At 55.1% G+C, this 20,795-nt stretch overlaps 1 protein-coding gene across 1 annotated transcript in view; it reads left to right on the forward strand.

The window, feature by feature from the left end:
- Window positions 1–20,795, forward strand: part of GREB1 (growth regulating estrogen receptor binding 1) — a 71,330-nt gene that overhangs the window by 11,806 nt on the left and 38,729 nt on the right. The window contains exons 4-14 of the mRNA XM_078055981.1: window positions 2,767–2,949; window positions 4,371–4,514; window positions 5,375–5,503; window positions 8,921–9,034; window positions 9,520–9,663; window positions 12,037–12,222; window positions 15,688–16,035; window positions 16,941–17,069; window positions 17,753–17,881; window positions 18,483–18,680; window positions 19,405–19,585. Of these exons, the coding sequence (XP_077912107.1) occupies window positions 2,767–2,949; window positions 4,371–4,514; window positions 5,375–5,503; window positions 8,921–9,034; window positions 9,520–9,663; window positions 12,037–12,222; window positions 15,688–16,035; window positions 16,941–17,069; window positions 17,753–17,881; window positions 18,483–18,680; window positions 19,405–19,585 (1,885 nt within the window). The remainder of the gene's footprint in view (window positions 1–2,766; window positions 2,950–4,370; window positions 4,515–5,374; window positions 5,504–8,920; window positions 9,035–9,519; window positions 9,664–12,036; window positions 12,223–15,687; window positions 16,036–16,940; window positions 17,070–17,752; window positions 17,882–18,482; window positions 18,681–19,404; window positions 19,586–20,795) is intronic.

Genomic DNA, 20,795 nt, shown 5'->3' on the forward strand with positions numbered 1-20,795 from the left:
CTGTCCTGCGGTTTTCTTGATCAGCCCCTTCCGTGGTCCCAGATCACCTCTCCGAAGAGCAGCCTATTCTCCTGGCCAGAAATTGTTGCCAAAGCAGGAGAGCAGCTTGCTTGCTGCCTCCCTAAATATTTGCTGGACCCGGTTCCCCCTTCTGAACCACAAGGAGGGGTTCCTGATGGTCTGTGCTTCCCAGCCCTGCATCTGAAAGGGAGCCGAGGTTCCACAGCCCACGTTACTCATGGAACCAGGGCCTGACATCCGTGTAGCTGCTTCTGGATGGCCATGCTGGCCCTGGCACGGCGCTCCTGGCATCCCACAGCCTTGCAGTCATTCTTGTCCACCCATCTTTTCAACACTTGGTGTTGGAAGATTTCTCGGGGCCTCATTCTTTGATGGCAGTTGAGCTGTGCGTATCGTAAGGGATCCAGGTTGGAGATAAAGGCATAAATAAAAAACAGTAGGTTATTATTTCAAAGAATATGCAGAAATCCTAAAGTGTTCACATGGATCGTTACGTTGTTTCTCCTGCCTTCCCTCCCGATATTTACTGACTGTCTACCATGTGCTGGACGCTAGTCTGTGCACATAAACTTACATGTACACACACAGCCCGCACCTACGTGCACTCACACCATGATGCCGGTGCTTTGGAGCAGGGGGATAGTTATGGGGGAAAAAGACGTGAATTTCGATAAACACAGAAGAAGAAGTTACCATGGTCTTCTGAGCAGTATAAAGAGCATTAGGGGGCTGAGAACAGCAAGCTTCAGCCCTTTGGGTCAAGGAAAGCTCTGAAGAAGTCGACATTTGAGTTGGGCATTGGGTGACAGTGGGACACACACAGGTGGGGCTTCTGTAGGAAGGAGCATGAGCCTGGAGGCAGGAGGGTGGTGGGAGTGGGCAGGGGGGTCCAGTTGGCGATTTGGCAGAGCAGAGTGGGGAACAGGAGTGGAAGCTGGAGATGGGGGTTGGGTAGGATTCGGGGTGGCCTTGAATGTCATGTCTGTGGGTCTACACTCCGTTCTCGTGCTAGAATGGAGCAACACACTGTCTGCATCCCCTTTGGACTCTTACATAACCTCTCTGGTTCTCAGGCTTCCCCAAAGAAGGTTTTGCTGTCCCGACTGACTAGTTGTTATGCCAATAAAGCTGAGTGACCTCTCTAGAGGACAGCAGATGACCAGAACGTCCCTGGTTCTCTGTGCACGTTCATTCCCTTCCTGTCCCCATAAAAACAAGTAAATGGAGAGCACGGTGTTTGACATTTCTTGGTGCCTTGTCTCTTTGCTCTGGTGCACAGAGAATGGATTCTGGAAGGTTTCAACCAACCTGTACCCATCCCGTGGCTCGACCAAGAGACTTGTCCTTCTTTCTAAGGCCTTTGAAGGAATATTAAATTTGCTTAGAGTAAAAGAGATCAGAAAATCCAGTAAGTTTCTGTAACGTAGATGTCTCGTTTCCCCGTGGAGATGTGGTGAACCTTCACTAACATGTTATTTTGAACGTTAGCCAGAGGCCTCAGGAATACCCTGTTTAAAAAAGCAGAGTTTGTGCACATGGCCATATGGCCCTCCTGGGCAAAGTCAGAGTGACCTTTGTAAACTTGCAGTCCCTGAATATGACAAAATAGATTAGTCTCAGCTTCAGAGGCTCCCCTACCAAAGGACTTTGTACCATGGAAACCAGACGCACCAGTGGGCGAAGCGAGGTCTTAAGGAAGGCTTTCTTGAGATGGTGGTTGTGAACACCAGCAGCTGTAGGGGGAAAGGCAAATCGGCCCATTTCTCCTCTGTGAGCCAGCGGTTCTGAGGATGGTTTGATTGGACTTGATAGTTCATAAAGCTCTTTTCATGCGTACTCTCTGGATTTTAACTGTTCATAGGAGGTAGTTTTGTCATGGGGCAGCCTTTCTGGGGCCTCACAGCTGGTGGGAACCTCTGTCCCTCCCCAGGAAGGCCCATTCGGGCCTCAGCAGCGGGACTCCGGCACGGTGACGGCCATGCTCTTGCAGACGGTCTCCGCTCCCTTGGCTGCCGGGCCCCCAGCATTCCCTTGCCGCCATTCTGGCTGCACCATGGAGCTCTCCTCATTTCTTTTCAGCAACTCATGGGATCGGGGTGCGATCTGGGGCTCCCAGGAGGTCTCTCAGTGTATCCTAGGGTCGAGATTCTGTGACTGGAGATAGGGACGTACCACCTTGTTACAGGTACTTGATCAGTGTAGACAGTTGAACACGACAGTTCTTGTCTTGTAAAGTTTGCTCTGTGTAACAGGCTTTAAAATCTGCCCCTGGGGCAAGTTCAGTCTTCCAAGCTTGCCGGGGCGGGGTGGGGCGGGGCGGGGGCGGGAGTTGTCCATGACTAAGTCTTCTTGGTCCTTCTTCTGTTTGAGTCGAGGTCATACTGACCCCTGGCCCAGCATAAGGTGCCAGGGACATTTGCCTTGTGGAATTTTCTGGTTGGTGGCACAGAATGAGGATAAGAGTTTCCATTTTTTTTTTTTTTTAAGATTTTATTTATTTTTGACAGAGGGACAGAGAGAGTGTACAAGCAGGGGGGAGAGGCAGGGGGAGAGGGAGAAGCAGACTCCCTGCTCAGCAGGGAGCCCGATGCGTGGCTCGATCCCAGGACTCTGGGATCATGACCCGAGCCGAAGGCAGACGCTTAACCGTCTGAGCCACCCAGGTGCCCCTCCATGAGGTCTGTATTATTTGAAGAGGATATTGAAGGTAAGTTGGAGACATTCATGGTTTGTTTCCTCCCCCAGGTTTCTCTGGGAATTGTGTTGGCTGTGGAAAGAAAGGCTTCTGTTACTTCACAGAATTCTCTAATCACATAAATCTTAAGTTGACCACTCAGCCCAAGAAGCAGAAACACCTGAAGTATTACCTGGTCCGCAATGCACAAGGGACTCTCACCAAAGGACCTCTCATTTGTTGGAAAGGCTCAGGTGAGCACTTGGGCTTTGAGCAGGGTTGGGTGGGTGAACCGGGGGGTGGGGGTGGGGGTCTTCCAAGCGGGCCCAGGTGCCAGGCAGCAGGACTTTGAGGAGAGACTGCTCTGCAGGCATGATTGCAGGCCAAAGGTCAGCCCCGGGAAATCACAACGCCGCTGTGTGTTATGGGTGGGTCTAGTACCTGCCGAATTGCGTGGGACATTTAAAAGCTGACAGAGGGCCACACCGTGCTGTGCCTTCTTGTGGCAAGTGTTTGGGGCAGACGTTCTCAACCGGGGGTGATTTTGTCCCCCGTGGGACATTTGGCAATGCTTGGAGACCTTTATCATCCTCATGACTGGAGAGCGCTAGCTGTCATCTGGCGGGTGCAGGCCAGGGACGCTGCGGAAATCCTGCATCGCACACAACAGCCCCCCACAGAGAATTATCCAGTCTAAAATATCAGTGGTGCCAAGGCTGAGAAACCCTGATTTAGAGGAATAATGGCTTGAATAATACTTCTCTCTCTGTCCTGAACTCTGTGAATAGAATAGAAAGGCCAGCCTTACAGTCCTGTCTTTGAAGAAGTTCCTGGGCTTTTCTCCTCCCTCCTGTCTCCCTGTATCACCCATGGCTAAGTCATCTATGGAGCGAAGAGGGCGGTGGTGGGGGGGATGGATTTTCAGAGGCCCAGCCATAGGTGGTCCGTGGTCCCTGAGATACCCCCCCTCACCCAGTTGTGGAGGGACATGTCCCAGGAGGGGTCTCTGCGAGAACCTTTTGTCCCTCACTTGTCTGCGTTGGCTTACTTCTGGTCACCTGGCCACCCCCAGCCAGCTGCTGTGAAGAGAAGGAAGGGCTTCAGGAGGGGCTGGCTCTGGGCGTTCCTCCCCACCCCTCTCGTCTTCTTAACATCACTTGATAAGTATTTCTTGAGCTCCTGCTGTGTGTCAGTCATTTTCTAGGTCCTGGGAGGCAGTGGTTCTTCCACTGTGGGACCAGATAAGAGTCTGTGATCGCTTGCTGTGACCAAGTTCCTCATCAGCTAGATGCACCACACTGCTGGGGTCCATCTTTCCGGCAGAGGGTGACTTTCAGGATGGAGTTGGGGGGAGCCGGGTGTTGGCTCTTCCTCTCCTTCTGAGTAATAGTCTGTTCTTTCCTTGGACTTGAAGGGCAGTGATGGGGTGACTCATTTGTGTCATCTCAAATGCTCACGATGCCTCCCACTCCTGATAATCAGAGCTGTCCCCCAGACAGATTCCCCTGGCCTTGGCACGGAGCACCCCTGCCTCCCCCTGAAGCAAAGCTAGGAAGGTGTTGGCACCATTTGAGTTATCTAGGTATCTAGCTCTCTTGTGGGACAAATTCCAGTCTAGAAAGCATTTCAGAACCGGTGGGGAATTGGTTTTCACCCATGCATCTTGCCCCCTTAGAGTTCAGAAGCCGGCAGACCTTGGCCAGTACTTGCTCGAGTTCCCTCTTCCCGCCTGCGGAGAGCTCCGGGCCTCTGGCTGCCTTCTCCAGTGAGCCCGTTCCTGGACCGACGCTGAGCATCCCGATGGGAGCCCAGCCTGCAGGTGAGCGGTGGGCGGCGAAGCGCCAGAGGTGCTGGATCCGTGGGCCTGGCGTGTCCCTGGCATGTCCCCGGCGTGTCCCCAGCATGGCGGCTCGATGAGGCAGCCACACATTCTTCAAGATAAATAATAGGCGTGCTTTGTCTTCTTTCCCAGAGTGCCTTTGTGTTTCATCTTGAATTTGTAGTAGTTTCCGGCACAGCGTGCTATGTTTTTCATTTGGAAAGATGTCCTTCGTTCCTGTTGGCTACGGAAAGTGATCCCCTTGTTGGTGGTGTGGTCTGATCAGCATGATTCAGACACAGGGCAGCTGGCTTCAGAACCATGCTCTGAACCCCCTCATCGTGCCACCTCACCCACAGGAAACGTTTTGTGCTACCCCCGACTCTGGAGTGCCTTCTAGACCATTCTGGCTGATGTGGGCATTTAAGCAGTGCAGTGAGGCTCAGAAGAGCAGTACCCCCAACTTCCCCCAGCATTATCCTCAGGCCCGGGGAGCCCCAGGCCCCGTGAGCAGCCTGGAGCTGGGTGACTGCAAGCCTGACAGGTTTCCTGAGCATGTTCGGTACAAGCCTGAGCTGGGAGGGTGAGGGGGAGGTAGGCGGAAGAGCCTTGCGTGCACCCCTGGGATTCAGGGGCCCCCCTGGCTCCTCAGGTCTCCCTGGTCCTGCTTTCACCCAGGCCGTGCTCATTGGAACAGGAGTGTGTGTGCGTGTGTGTTTGTGTGTTCTCAGCAGGCAGAATCACTTCTTGGCATAAAGCTCGTTTATAAAAATGGAAGAAAAGTAATTTCCTGCTAGCTGGGCTCACGGAGCGTCCTGTGAACTGACTTTGCGCCCCCCCTTCTCTCTCTCTGCTGCCAGGACCAGCCTCTGAGCACCCCTCGCTGACGGCAGCCGTGGGCCCAGCTGTGCTCAATGGCCGAGATTCCCCGAAGCACCACCAGCTGGCGAAGAGCGACCTGTCGGCCATGCCACGGCCCTCGGCGCTAGGTGCCGTCGCCTGTCCAGGGGGGTCGCGTTTTCCTCCGGGCCAGGCTGTTGTGGGGGTTGCGGGAGCCACCGTGCTGGGGCCACGGCGCCTCCTGGAGTTGGTGTGGCGTAGAGGGCGAGGCAGGACCAGCCAGCAGGTGCCTCCCGAGTCTTGGGGGCCATCCAGGCCCCGGTGCTGGGTGGGACCGCAGCTTCGGCCACCGACTTGGGTGATGGGTGTACGCCAGGAAGCAGTGGGCGGCCAGTCGCCTGTGGGCTACGCATCAGGAGGGCTGTAGAGTTCTGGAGAAATAGGGGGCAGCGTGGTGTCAAGGGAAGAACGTGGGCTCCCAAATCAGATAAATGTGAAATCGAAACTCAACCATGTCTCTTATTAGTTGGGGGATCTTGGACAAGCCTTCTGACTAAATCGTTGCCTCATCTGGAGATAAGAATTGTGCTCTTAGGGCAGCTGAGACGGTCAGATGAGGGGCTGTATGGAAATTCAGGGCACATCTGGAGGGCTTCCTGGAGGAGGTGACAGCTGAGCTACTACTTACAGTTGGGGAAGCAAGCGAGATGGTAAGGGAGGGAGCATGGAAGAGGATGAGGAGGTGAATGAAGGGGTTAAGGAGACGTTCTGCTAGAGCTGAGGCCATGGAGTCTGACTCTGGGCTCTGTGCTTGCCCCTCCATGCTCGCGGGAGCCATTTAGTGAGCCAGGCTTCCCTCTCTCCTCCTCCATGCACACAGCTAAGTGGATTTGGGGATCCAAGACTATCCACTGGAAGCGCCCGTAGCAACTGTCCAGCCCCACACTCTGGTAGAAGAGGAGCGTGAGGCCCAGAGAGGCAGCCCAGGCTCGCCCAGGCTTCCCTGCTTCCGTTACGTGGCCAGCAGAGGACTTCCCTGGTGGGAGTCTCCCTCTTAGTTGAAGGACCAGTGTCTTTTCTGAATTGGACCTGAGACTCCCCAGTCCTAACCAGCGTGGAATCCAAGGTCAAGCCTTTGTCCCTCCTCCTGCAGAAGGAGCCCCAGGCAGGCCCCCACTTTTCTTCCTGTGACTGTGAGGTGCTGAATTTAGGGTGGCCAAGGACCAAGCCTCTGGGACGGTGACGGCAGACCTGACCTGTGACACCTGCCCTGCCCAACCTTCACCCAAGCAGCAGGGGACGAGGGCCTTGCTCTGGTGAATGAGGAGCGGTGTGGGAAGGAGAAAGCCCCCAGGTCCCTAGCAGCACTCCAGCCCTGCTGGAATCTGGCCCCAGCTGACCTGTAGAACCTCATCCATTCCCTGCTGTTTCTGCTCAAGACCTCCACACTCGGGCTGTGTGGGAGGGTTCAGTGCCCTCCCCGTCCTGTCTCTACCCCCTGGCCATACATCGTGATCTCACAGCGTTCTCCCCACCCCGCGGCTAACCGTGCCTTTCAGGACGTAGCTCAGGTGTCCCCTCCTGCAGGAGGGCTCCCTCCCTCTCTGGGATGCCCCAGGTGTCTGTCTCCCTTGCCCGGCCATGTGTGTCCTGCAGGTAGCGAAGTTCCCGAGAGCAGCGTCGGTGTCCTCCCCATCTCGGGGCCCCTGGCGCCCGGCTGCCGTGGATGCTGACTGACTGGAGTTGTTTTAACAGCATAGACAAAATGGCACAGGTCCTGGGCCCTCCCGCCCGCTCTGGGGAGAGAGGAAATCAGGTTTAAGAAACTGTTTCTGAAACTACAAGAGGTCTTGAATATGGGCTTGAGGGCTGTGGCTCAGGGGTTCTTAGCGGAGAGGTACTGCCCCCTGGTGGGTGCTGTTAGCAGGTGCCCAGGATCCTTCCTTGGTGGTCCCACCTGGGGGTCCGGGTGCTCCGTGTCCCGCAGTGAGTGGTCTGCATAATGAAGAATTGCTCACCCAAAGTGCCAAGTAGTGACCCCCTCCCCAGTACCGGGAGCCACCGCGAGAAATGGTCCACGTTGGGAGCGCAGGGACAGCTCCTGGGGCCGTCACTTTGGCAGAGTTGATGAGCTGAGTCCACACTAGGGGCGGCTAGAACTTGTGTCCCAAAGGGGAAAATATCTGTAGACCTTCTGTCCTTAGTGTCGAGGCCCAGCGCCTCCTTGGTAGTTTAATGTGGTTTTCGGGGCGCTGGCATCTTCATTCCTGTGGGAGGGCTTCTGCTGGCACTGGAGATGGATGTTCGGGCAGCAGAAGCTGTGGTCTGAACAGAACGGCTGTGATCGTAGCTGCCTCCCGCATTGCCAGTGGGGGGTGGTCGACGGAGCTCACCTGCTTGAAAGCTCTGTGTAAACAAAGTACCTTGTATTTTAACTTTTTATTCACTTTATTCGTTTCTGATCAGTCTAAGGAAGAGGTGAGAATAGCTTTATTACCTTGAAGAGACTCTAGAGCAATAACCCTCAAACCACAGAGCACTCAGGCATAGCCGGGGCGCCCGGGAATAGTGGCAGTTTTCTCCCTCTGGTTTCCAGAGATCCGGTTCTATAGGTCAAGGCAGGGCCCAGGAGCGGGCAGTTTTAACGAGCCTCTGCTGCTTCCGTCCAGCTCCTTCTCAAACCACATTTACAGAAATGTTGCTCTAAACTATGGTTTTCAACCCCGGTTGTGAGTTAGAGTCACCAGGGAGCTCGGGGCCCTCACGATGCCCGGGCTCCCCCAGGTGCTGGGTTTTGGTTTACTTGGGATAGATAGGCTTGCGTCCAGGCACGGAGAGATTTAAAGCTTTCCCAGGTGAGTTTATCATGCAGTCATAGTTGAATGTATAGCTCTAAACGTCGGGGAAATTTTGTGTCAGATTGCTAAAAAAAATATGGTAACCGATCCTTGATGTTTTGAACATCAAGCGCGAGTCACGCACATGCTGTTATCTAGAGTGGGCAGAAATGACTCGACAGCAGCAGTGAGCACCGAGCACCGGCTTCTGTTCCCCTTGATTTTTTTGGTCTGAGGCTAGGGGTCAAGGCTAGGGTGGGAGTCGAGCACAGGTGGAGCAGTACTGCCCCCCAGTGGTGAAGCTGTGATGGTGGATTCAGTGGTTGGTTTGCAGAAACGCATCCTCTTACTGGAATGTTCAGAGGAGGACCGGGAGGAGGATGTGATCTTGGGGGCTGCCAGTCAGTGGGCCCAGACTCTGTGCTTTATGTGCATGCTCTTTGGTCTTTATCAAACCACCTTTCACGGTCAGGTTTATGATCCCATTTTAAAGAATAGGGTGCCGAGGCTCAGAGATAATGCTCAGCACTTGGGTGGTTTGGAATGAAATGTTTACTGAAAGGGACAGGATGTTTCCTCACTTTAGTGAAGCCCAGATGCTTCACTAAAACAGCTAAGAACCATTGTAAAGCTCTGATGTTTAAAAATTGCAGGTGTTCTCCAAATCAGGGGAATGTTTTGAAACTCATCCTTAGTGACAGCCTAATCTGTACTCTGAATGTTGTCTAGGTATCTTATCAAACTCCGGGCCCCCCAAAAAACGCCACAAAGGGTGGTCTCCAGAATCTCCATCAGCTGCAGATGGTGGCTACTCCCAGGGTGGTGGGAACAGAGCTAAGTATGGTAAGTGACAGCGACCTCGCCAAAAGTCCAAGACTCGGGGGCCGGTGGTGGTGCTGGTGCTGAGGTCTGGGGGGGGTGTGTGCACGTGCACACCGTGTGAATTTGTGTGAATTGGCGAGGATGTTCTAGGGGGCAGACTTGGGTATGACCGAAGGGTCTCTCATATGTTGGAGCTGCACAGCAGAGCCCAGGGTCCTTGTACGGCAGTAAGCTAGCTCCTTGACCCTAAAGAAATTTAAAAGGGGCTTGCCTGTCACGTGGCAGAGAGATTGAAGAGGAGACTGTGTTGTTTGGTGGGGAAGGTTGGATCAAGCGACCTTAAAGATGCTTTGACCTCAGGAATCTGTGATTCCAGGACTCAGCTGTTCCCCTAAGTAGGGGTAAACATCAGGCTGCAGCGGATGTGTAGGCCGGCCTGACGTCGGGTCTGCCAGAGAGGGAGGCCCGTCCCACGCGTCTTCCTAACACTCTTGGCGTGTTTCTAGAGAGCGCAAGCATGTCCTGCGTGCCCCAGGTTGGCTTGGTGGGACCAGCTTCGGTCACATTTCCTGTCATGGCCTCCGGAGAGCCGGTGTCCGTTCCCGACAACTTGCTGAAAATATGCAAGGCCAAGCCGGTGATATTTAAAGGCAAGTATAGCAGTGGGACAAGTGGTGGAGGTCGGGGAGCCTGGAGGAGTCCGCAAGGAACAGGCAACAGGCGGAGGCCAGGGGTGTCCTCCTGAGAAAGCTCTAAGACCCCGCCCAGGGCAATGAAAGAACAAAGCAGACCAGTCACTAGCATAGCCCCTGATCAGATGCCGAGAGTTCTAGAGCTGGTCACGGTTTTCCACAACGAGCCCGGGAGAAATGATTCGGTTCCACGATGTCCATCTCTTCGTTCATTCACACATTCATTCATTCAACCTCACTGAGCTGCTGTCCCGTGAACAGGCCCAGTACGAAGCACGAGGGATCAGAGACGGATCCATCAGCCCCCTGCTTCAAGGACCCCTGGTCCGGCGGATGGTCCTGTTGTCACCCTGGGCCACTGGTATATTTTGACTATGAAATCTGACTTTGGGAAAGGAATGTCTATGGTCACCCTGTGGAAGCATAAAAGAAAACTAGATTCGATCTGTTTTGTGACAGTTGGCGTCCAATGTATGCTGCGTGGAGGTAGATGTTTGGCTCAGCTAAGGAAGTCCCTCTCCAGTGAAGCAGGAGATCTTGAAATGTGAAGCTTGGGCGGGACTTGTTTGATGATGGTTTTCGCTGGTCCCTCATGCTGGCCTATGATAACACACATGCGTGCATTCCGATCCTTAATTAAGTTAATACTGTATTTGGTATCGTGTTTGTAGGAAGAGAGGAGAGAGGGTGGTGGGAGAGTGGGAGAGAGATCTTACAGGCAGTTAAGAACTAACAGAGGCACTCCTTTTTCCTAAAAAACCAAAAGTGGACAGGGTATTTAGGAATAAGGGTGCAAATCTGGGTTTTGGACTGGGCATGAGACAGGGCCAATATCCCATTGGGCCCTGTTAGCTGATTAAGGTGGAGGTCAGCACGCAGCAGCATTACCTATGTTCTTCGCATGGCCATCTCGTGTCCGTGGTAGGCCCTGAGAACACAGTGATGGGAGAACAGAGCACGGTGATACGGGCAGGACCTGCACCTCCCTCGAGCCAGAAGCCCCAGGGAAGTCGGGGTGAGGGTCCAGCAGACCTGTGTCTAATGGCTAACGACCTCAGATGGAGACCATCCTCCTTGTTCCTCAAGTTCACTGCACTTCCTGGCGCAACTGCTCTGTTCGAGCCATGAGCTCTTTGTAACATGCTTGCTTCCCTGGCTCTCCCCTCCCGCCCCCACCCACCACATGCCCAAACCCCACCTGTGCTTTAAGATCCACCCCCGTGCCTTCTCTGTGAGACTGCCTTAGTTTCTTTTTCACCTGGGCCCCCATACAGCTTGAATCATAATGCTGGTGAGCAGTGGCACCCCCTTTGTGGTCCCTGGTCCAGAGAACCAGCCCCCCCACCCCCAGGACCTATTAGAGGCGTGAACTCCCAGGAGCATCCCAGAATCACAGTCAGGCCCCATTCCTGAATCCTAAGCTGTGTGGTAGGGTCCAGCACTCTGTGTCTTAGGCTGCCTTTCAGGGGATCCTCATGCACCCGCAGGTTTGAGAAGCAATTCCTTGAGGGTGTGATCTGTCTCAGTCATCAGATTCTCCCTGGAGCCAAGCACGACGCCCGCACGTAGCATACAGCGGGCGTTCAGTAAGTGTGTGTTTGGTGCGTAAGTGTAGACCGCCTGAGTACAGGACAGCACACACGCATTTAGCACATCTGATCATCTCAGCAGCCCCACGGGGACTGCGTGTGTTCACCCCATTGTACAGATGTGGAGACTGAGGCTTAGCGATGTCAGACTTCCTGCCCAGGGCCCCCCCAGCTGGTGCACCGTGCGGAGGAGAGTCCAACCCAGCCGGGCTCTTCCGCCTCTGGGGGTTGTCATCAGAATGAATCTATAACGTGCGCTAAAGTGTTGGTCAAGTTCTGTCAGGGCCTGGAGCCTCTGGCCTGTACAGTGATTTATTTTCCTAACCCAGCTTGCTCAAGAGCCCCGGGAGGATGTGAATCAGCATCCCACATCGGGGAGTCGGGGCGGCGGGGGGCGGCTGGTTGGCAGGCAGTCAGCAGAGAGCCAGAAGGTGCTGCTTCCACGAAGCGTTCTGTTGTCCGTGCTGAGGAGCGGCCCGGGGTGACGCTTCCGCCACGGGCCTGTCCCTCTGGGCCGCTCACGTGTGAGATAAGGCAGTGAACACATGCCACAGCCCTGGTCCGTTATCCGAGCCGCTGCGCCAGCTCAGCAAGGGCCGGAAGTCCGAGGTCTCCCCAAAACGGGGCACGAGAGTTACCCCAGCGGCATCTGGCCTGCACGCTTTGGCCCCCTTGTGTTTGGAGATGCCACACGCTGTGCCCACTGCCAGCTGCCGAGCGGACGCGGCTTCTCCTTCCGCAGGCCACGGGAACTTCCCTTACCTCTGCGGGAACCTGAACGACGTGGTCGTGAGCCCGCTCCTGTATGCATGCTACCAGAACTCGCAGTCCATCTCTCGGGCGTATGAGCAGTATGGGGCCTCCACCATACAGCCCATCTCAGAGGAGACACAACTCCTGCTCACCGTCTACTATCTCGTGCAGCTGGGTGAGTCTCCCTCCCGTTGCGCGGGAGTCGCTGGTACACTAATCAGCGGAGTGGGAAATGCAGAAGCTGATCGCGGCCCGTCACCCGGAGCCCTTGTGAAGCCACGGGGCCCGTGGGGATGGAAGCCCGGGGAACGTGCTGATGCTGCAGTCAGGTCAGCGCCCGGAGGGCCTGGGCAGGGCTTAAAGTGGGTCAGAACCTCTGGAGATAATCCAAAAACCATGCACCTGCCAATTCAGATGCGCAGAGGGATCAGGGAATAAAACAAAGGCTCTGCCCTCAGGAGAGTACATTCTAGTGGGAGAGGAGCCGTAAACAGGCAGAGCGTGTGAGCAGGGAGAGGGAGCTCTGTGTGGGGGGGATTGGCTCAGCATCACGGAGAAGGGCCTCTGTGACGAGATGGTGTTCAAGGGGCCCGAGGGGGAAGGGGGCCCAGAGGGGCCCGTGAGGAGGTGGGGGAGGCGAGGGAGAGGCCCGTGAGGGCTGCGGGCCAGGCCTGGTGGCTGTAGCACAGTGGGGGAGGGGGTGCCGGCGGAGGGGCAGGGCCTCGGGGTACGGCCAAGAGTTTGCACTTGAGACACACTGACAGACGGCTCCGTGTCCGTCAGCTCCGTCCGTCAGCTCCGGCTGCCATAGCAGAGTGCCTCCGCCTGGGGGCTTAAACGGCAGACATTTATGCTTCAGGGTCTGGAGGCTGGATGCCCAACATTCAGGGTGCCGGGCGGTCGGGTTCTGGGGAGGCTTCCCTTCCTGGCTTGCAGACGGCACCTCCTCTGTGTGCCCCCGGGCCCTTCCTGGGCGCATGCGTGTGGGGAGAGGGACAGAGGGTTCCGGTGTCTCTATTCATACCACCACCGGTCCCACTGGACCAGGGCCTCACCCTATGACCTCACTTAACGTCAGTCCCTCTTTAAAGGCCTTATCTCCAAAGACAGTCACAATGAGGGTTATGGCATCCACATATGAGTTGGGGAGGGGGCACACAATTCAACCCGCAGCACCTCTGGAATGCATATGATCTGACCTTCGCTTCCAGAAGACCACAGCGGCTGCTGCGTGGGGCCGGGCGGTGCAGGGGCTGTGTTGTCCCAGCGAAAGTGGGAGGTGGCTTTGACCACTAAGGGTCACGGGAGGGTGGCGCTGGATTTCTTTCTGAAGCTGTAAGGGCGGCGGTAGGCTGTCTGTCTGAGGGAAGGGAAGGAACGGTGCAGCCTGGGTTCTGCCCTGAGTCCCCAGGTGGGTGGTGGAGCCAGAGGGTGAGCATAAGTTCTGCCTTGGCTGTTTCGAGTTTGAGATGCCCGTGAGGCTGCCGAGGGGCGAGTTGCAGGATTTGGCTGGACAGGACTTGAGCCCCAGGGAGAAGGTGCAGCTACAGTTTGGGGGACACTGGCCCAGTGATGATCTGCACTGAAGCTGGGAGACTGGAAAAGAGCCCCTGGGAGAAAGGTGCCGATGTTTGAGCTCCGGGGCACCCCAGCAGTCAGAGATCTGGAGGAGGAGGTGGATGGAGAGCCGGGGAGGCACGCGGTTGGGCGGAACCTTGAGAATGTTGCCTGGAACGGTCAGGATTCTGGGAAAACATGGCGTGTGTCTTGCTCTTCCTCACGATCCACAGTTCATGCATCAGTAAGCCCTGCTTCGTCCCAGACCCACCCTTGTCCACCTTCCCCATCGGGCCTTCCTTGCCAGGGAGCTGCTCTTATCACGTCTGTTACAATTGTGAGTCTGATCGTATCTGTTCTCTGCTGGAGCCTGCCGAGCTTTCCTATCACACACTCAACCCACGCTGGTTCCAGGGGCCACGTGATCGGCCTGCCTCCCGCAGTCCCTCCAGCCCTGCTGTCCCCCCAGGCATACCAGTCTCCCCTGCGCTGGCTGTTCCTTTGCCGAGAAACACGCCTGCCCAGGACATTTGCACGACTACTGCTTCATGGCCTCCGAGTTTTGGTTCGTATGTCATCTAGAGAGGCCTTCTCGTCACCGTATCTAAGACAGCGCCCCCTCCCCAGGCCCCCGTGGCTCTGTCTACTGTTTATCTTGTGTTTAGAGCACTAGCACCCCCAGAAATTACATGCCATGTGTATTTGTTTACTGTAGGTGCATGTCCCCCGCTTAGGATGTAAGTGCTGTGAGACAGGATGGTTGATTTCGTTCTCGTCTGTGTGTCCAGCAGTACCAGCCATGTAAAGTTGGCTCTCAGCACGTGTTGAAGGAACACTAGACACGGACGCAGAATCCCGTGAAAGCATTTCAGGAGAGGGACCAGCCCCCTGAGTCAGTGAGGCCAGGAGCGGAGTGAGGGCTCATTATTGGCCATTGGGTTTGGGTGTCTGGAAGCGATCGGCCCCCCTGATGATGAGTGCGTACGAGGAGTGTGGGGACAGAAGCTGTGCGTGCGCTGTGGGGGGTTGGAGAGAGGAGGTGAGGAAACAGGCGTGGTGAGGGTAGACAACTCTCCCAAGAGCTTTGCTTGGTGGTGGTGATTCCATAAGGGGGTGTGGGCTCAGGGGCAAGATTTTAGAGATGGGAGGTCTAACAGCTAATCTAATAAAATCGTGGCCTAGCCAGGTGAGGGGGTGGTGTGATCCCCGTCGATCAGGTCAGGAACCAGTATCCTAGGATAGCTAGCTCTCGGTCTGAGCTGGTGCTGGGTAGAGCTGGGAGGGAGCACGTCTTCTGAATTGAAGTGGGGTGCTCTTCCTTCAGCTCCAGATACAAAATTTGGACAAAGGCACCAGAAAATGTCTATAGGAAAGAAATGCTAGAAGTATTCAGTCTCACTAGGCATCTGAGAGGCACAAATGAACAAATCAAGTAATGTTTTTCAGTGAAATTAATACCAGCGATGGTATCGAGTGGAGCTAAGGGTGCAGTAAACCCAGTGTCCTCACCACCCTTAACGTCATGGTGGGTTGGCACACTTGGACCACCTGGAAAGAGCCCGATCATGTGTACTAGCTGGCTCTAGAAGCCCGGTTTTGAGAATTTAGGAAGTTAGTAGGTTCCATCCCTGAAGACGTGTGTTGTGGAGGTATTTATAGCAGTGGTTATTTGGAAGCAATAGAAGGATCAACAGTGGAGACACTGCTGAGTAAGTGGCCGTGAATCGCTCGAAGGGACCCGGTGTGCCCAGCGACAGTGACACCCGGCTCTGCGCACAGGGGCGGGGAACGAGACAAGCCCTGAAGTCGGAGGCTTCAGTCCTTAGAGCGATTTAGAACCTGTCGCTGAAAACCAGACTGAGAGACGGGCAGGACGAGCTGCGGCGTGGTTAGGCTGGGGAGCGCGGGGCTGCTCGCGTGCCCTCGGTGCTCGCATCGCAGCCTCCCGGCCTCTGTAAGACGGTGGAGCCCGAGTGATGCGTGCTGGGTTACTGCCGAGCCCGCCCGCACGCATCTCCCCAGGCCCGCGCTCCGTGTTCGTGGGCGGGCGCTGAAGCCTCTCGGGCCGTCTTGTTGTTGCCAGCAGCCGACCAGGTGCCCCTGATGGAGGACCTGGAGCAGATCTTCCTGCGCTCGTGGCGCGAGTCGCACCTGACGGAGATCCGGCAGTCCCAGCAGCCGCAGCCGCAGCGCTGCCCGCCCGCGCCCGGTGCCGCGGCCCCGGTCAGCTCGGCGCAGCTGCCCTGGCTGGCCGGCCTGGCCGCTAGCTCCGGCAACAGCGTGCACATCATCGAGTGCACCTACTCCCTGGCCGAGGGCCTCTCGGAGATGTTCCGGCTGCTCATCGAGGGCAAGCTCGCCAAGACCAACTACGTGGTGATCGTCCGCGCCTGCCGCAGCCCCGCCATCGACTCCTGCGTCGCGGTCACCGGTGAGCCCCGCGCCCGAGTGTGGCGGCTGCGGGAAGAGCAGCTGTGTCCTCTTCCGTTGCAGATCTGCGCACTTTGCCTCTTGTGGCCGGGGTTTGTAGCAGCAGTCGGTTAGGGACTGCGGTTAGTGCCCTCCTGGTGTGAGGGGCGCGTGCGCTGGCTAGCCTGCCGAGTTAGGATTCGTTCTTCCTCCGAGTGGAGGGTGAGCATCCCCATTTCCCCCTAGAGAGCCTGGGCAACTCTGGAGCCTGGACAGACGGGGTGGAAAGCCCGGCTCCACGCACCTGGTGATGTGACTGGTCCCTCCCTGACTGTGGCCCTCCGTTGCTTTAACTAGCTAATGCAGAACAGCAACAACAGCGATCTTGTATGATGTAGACTAATGAGTCAATTAACTCAATTAACTAATAAATTATACAAGTACTTATTGAAGCCCTACTATGTGCAGCCGCTGTTCTAAGGGCTGGGGACACAGGCACGAAGACAACGAGGTCCCTGCTTCCCCGGAGCGGACATTCTGGCGGGGGAGGCAGACGCCAGACACAGCGCAGAACATCTCGGGTGGAAGGGCCAGGGGATGGAGGATCCCATTTGGGAAGCTGGCTATTAAGAGGAGTCAGGAGAACCTATCGACAGAGGTGACGTTGGAGCAGGGGCCTGAGAGAAATGAGGAGGCAGGCGATGTTGCCACTGGGGACAGCTGTGGGGCTCCGCAAGACCACGTGGCAGCACTCTGTGCCTCCCACGTTGTAGGGAATCAGGAGGCCAGGGCAGAGGATGGGACTAGGCCATCGTCTGGGGATAGGGAGAGAAAGAGAAAGAGAGTGGTGAGCACAGACTCTGCCATCGAGGGGCTCACGTGCTAATTCTAAGTGGAGGGGCCCAGTGAAAGTTGTCTGTTTTCCAGGAAAATACCAAGCCCGAATCCTTTCCGAGAGCCTTCTCACCCCAGCGGAGTACCAGAAAGAAGTCAATTATGAGCTGGTTACGGGGAAAGTGGACTCCTTGGGGGCCTTTTTTAGCACCCTCTGTCCAGGTAGGCTTGTAGTGACACAGGTGTAAGTTCACAAGTGGGAGGGGCAGTCCTCTCGGAGCCCGTTCCCTAGGACCTGCTGAGGCCGGCCTTGGTTTGGATGTGCAGGGTGACCCCTTCATTCTCCGTGTTAGCATTTACGACCCTTTCTGTGGTGGTCTCTGGCTGGCCATCTTCCTGCACTGACTGGGTTCTCCTAGGTGGGGGGGGGGGCTTGTGGTTCCTGGTTTTTGGGGCACACGAGTGTCCTGTGCCTCTTCCCCTGTACCTCCCCAGCCCTGTGCACTGTGGCTCCCTACCCACCCCCCCCGAATTTCTTGAGTCTTTGTGTTCTATGCTGTGAATTCTGTGCCTTCCTCCCTTCTTTGCCTGGCTCCTCACCCCATTTCCTCCCAGAAACTTCTGCTGACCCTTCCTTCTCTAGGATGGGCTCGGACCCCTTCCTCCTGTCCTTCAGCACCTGGCTCTTCCTTCTGTCCTGGCACCTACCACCTCACAGTGCAATTTTCTCTGACATAATCGCCTTCGTTACTAGGCTATGGGCTCCTCGACTGGATGGGCCATGTCTTCTCTATTTCCATTACCCCAGTCCCGGACAGTGCCTCATACGCAGGTGTCGCATGGAGGTTTGCTGAGTTTCACTGGGATGGAAAACCCACTTCTGTTGTTCTCTCTGTTTTGGGCAGAGGGTGACATTGACATTTTGCTGGACAAATTTCATCAGGAAAATCAAGGCCATATTCCGTCCTCACTTACTGCCTCCTCTGTCACCAAATCAGCATCCCTGGATGTTGGCGGAGCTCCGGCATGCACGAGTGAGTGATGTGGGGAGCCCGCGGCCAGGATCTGGGCTGACGAGACAGCACCCAGGGGGCGCCAGGGGGCTATGAGGAAGCAAGGCAGGGCATTTTCTGAGCATCAAAGTGGACTGATAAATAATTTTTATTTTAGTCTTTAAAACACTAGTAGTCTCATCCTACCCTGAAATGGATGCTTGTACACTTTTCCAGAGATGGCATATTTCTCTGTGTAGATTTCCACCTTATCAGTGCATCATTGAAATATGTTATGTATCCCAAGTTCCCGAAGAGCTGTGATGGTCTCCCTCTCTTCCAGAGAACTCGCAGCCTCTTCCAAAGTCCTGTCTCAGGGTCAGCTTCCCTGGGATGCTGTCTTTGTCCCCTTCAGGTAGAGAAGGTCACTGCCTCTGTGCTCCCTGAGCACTGTTGATCCTTTTATTATTAAATTCTGAAAAGTATGAAATGTACATAGCCCAGAGTAGGCACTTGATAAATGTTGGTGTGATCCCCCTTTGGTCACTCTGTGCGCTAGGCAGGGCCCTGCTGCTGGATTCCCTAGCAGACGTCCAGGGTGTTGGCCCTCTGCATCTCACCTTTATGGGGCCTCTGGTTCCAGGTTACAGTCTGGAGCCCCACCACATCCGGCCCTTCCAGCTGGCCGTGGCTCAGAAGCTCCTCTCCCATGTGTGTTCAATTGCGGATTCCAGCACTCAAAATTTGGACTTAGGATCCTTTGAGAAGGTGGACTTTCTGATTTGTATTCCCCCCTCCGAAGTGACCTATCAGCAGACCCTGTTCCGTGTCTGGCATTCAGGTACGGGGCATTTGGGGGGCAGGTTGTGGTGTCTGTGTGGGAGAAGCTTTGATTCCCTTAATTTCAGATTTGGAATTGAAATACCAGTCTTTGCCTCTAAAGTAGGTAGGGCAAGGATTAATACCCCCATTTTATAGATCATGAAACAGATGCTCAGAGATAGCAAATTGCCCAAGATTTTATAATCCATTAAAGCAAGAACCATGACTTGAATTTCCACTCTCCCCCACTCAGGTCAACAACCCATGTGTTGATATCCTGCTTCAACTTCATGTACTTTCCCTGTGCTTTCAAGGGGATGAAATATGAAAAACACAAAGAGTCAATGTCTTCACTCAGAGGATTTGTTTTAGGGTTCCACGGCCTTCAGGCTGGGAGATGATTTTGCTGGGGATGGCGGGGAGGTCCCACCGAGCCTAGGATCACCAGCCTCATGAAGCCAGCTTTGCTATACCCCCTGGGTGGGCCACTGTGCACACACCTCGATAGGAAACAGGCCCGCCTCTTCGCCCAACTCCTGCACAGACATACGTGTGACCACGGTGTGCATGGGGTCAGGTGCCCCGACTCCCCCACGTCTCCCACATCCCCGTAGTTTTGGGGCCGGCCAGAATGCTAGCCGGATAGCAGGTGCTCACCAGGTGTCTGTTGAGTGAATGAGAAACGAGTGACAAGGGTTTTACTTGGCATGGATTACTTGTGATGTACTTTTACCACGTTACAGGGGTTTTACTGGAGCTTGGCTTGGAAAAGGAGCGTGTGACTAAGCAGAGGGTCGAACAGTGTGTTTTGAAACTTGATGCCGAAGCGCAGACGAAATTTAAGTCCTTTCTGCAAAACTCCTTTCAGAACCCACATACGCTCTTTGTCCTGATCCACGACCACGCCCACTGGGATCTCGTGAGGTGAGAGTGGCTTTGGCACATGGCAGGGTTGATGGGTTCCTTCCCTGAATTAATATGTGGATGACACTCAGGCCTGTGGGTACAAGCCTTGACAAGACGAATGATGTTGGGGTTTTGGCATTTGTAAGCAGATGCCATGGATGTATTCCAGAACCTTAGAGCTGCAGATTATCTCGGGGGACATCTAGCGGAGCCTCTAAAAGATGCTATCATGATCTAAGGCTCAGGGTCACAGGGCTGGGGTGCGGGCAGGAGGGTGTTAGTACTGAGCCGGCCTAGAACTAGGGCCTCCTTTTCTGTACCCCACCTGGCGACAAGGTGCGCCCTGGTGCAGGGAGGGGATCCTGACTGGAATAACTCCCCTGCTGATGGAAGGCCCATTGGCTTCAGTACCGAGGGTCGCAGCTGGTGCCACCCTTCTTTAGGGGCGATTTTATGGACTCAGTTCAAATGAATGTAAATCTAGATGCATTTTAGATGCTGTCAGGCTCGGAGTCTGGCAGGATTCCTGATTTACCAGGATCTGTCATCTCCCTAGACTGGCCCGAGGGTTGTGCATTTAGACATTACCACTGACTGGGTGGGGAGGGGTGAGGAGGGAAGGGAGATCCTGGGTCAGATCGCAGAGGAAGGCTTTGATTTCTCACGGATGCAGAAGCATAGGGCTGGCCAGAACCTCAGAGATCACCTATACGCAGGGCATGCGATATAAGGTCCCTGCATGGGCTCGGAGGTATTTGAACGTCCTGAGTTGTATAAAGAGCTATCTTGTGAATATTCATTTGGTGGGTAGGTTTCTCAGAGTAGCCGCCTGCCACCCAAAAGCCGAAGAGTTTTCTATTCTGCTGGGTGGCTAGGACAGAAGGCTGAGGCCATGGCCTGCAGGGATGGCTGAGCTGCGCTTGTATCCTGGGCCCCTGGTCCAAAATGCTTCCCCTTCCTGGTCCTGTACCTTTCAATTTAATATGGAATGTACCATTTTATATTCTCTGTGGATCGTTTCAGGTCAGAAGGAATTTAGGGGAAAGAATTTAAGGAGACAAGTACACACTCAGATGGGGCCAAAGGAGCATTCCTGGGTGAGAAGCCCTGCTCTACAGGAGTGGGTGGTTTGTGTACCCCGCAAGCAGTCCTCCATAAATACTGTTCCCCTGGCTAAGTTTTTAATAAGCAACGAGGGTCAGGGGAGTCCCGGACAGGTGCCTGCAGT

This window comes from Halichoerus grypus, chromosome 10, assembly GCF_964656455.1.
Source record: "Halichoerus grypus chromosome 10, mHalGry1.hap1.1, whole genome shotgun sequence".
NCBI classification, from domain to species: Eukaryota; Metazoa; Chordata; class Mammalia; order Carnivora; family Phocidae; genus Halichoerus; species Halichoerus grypus.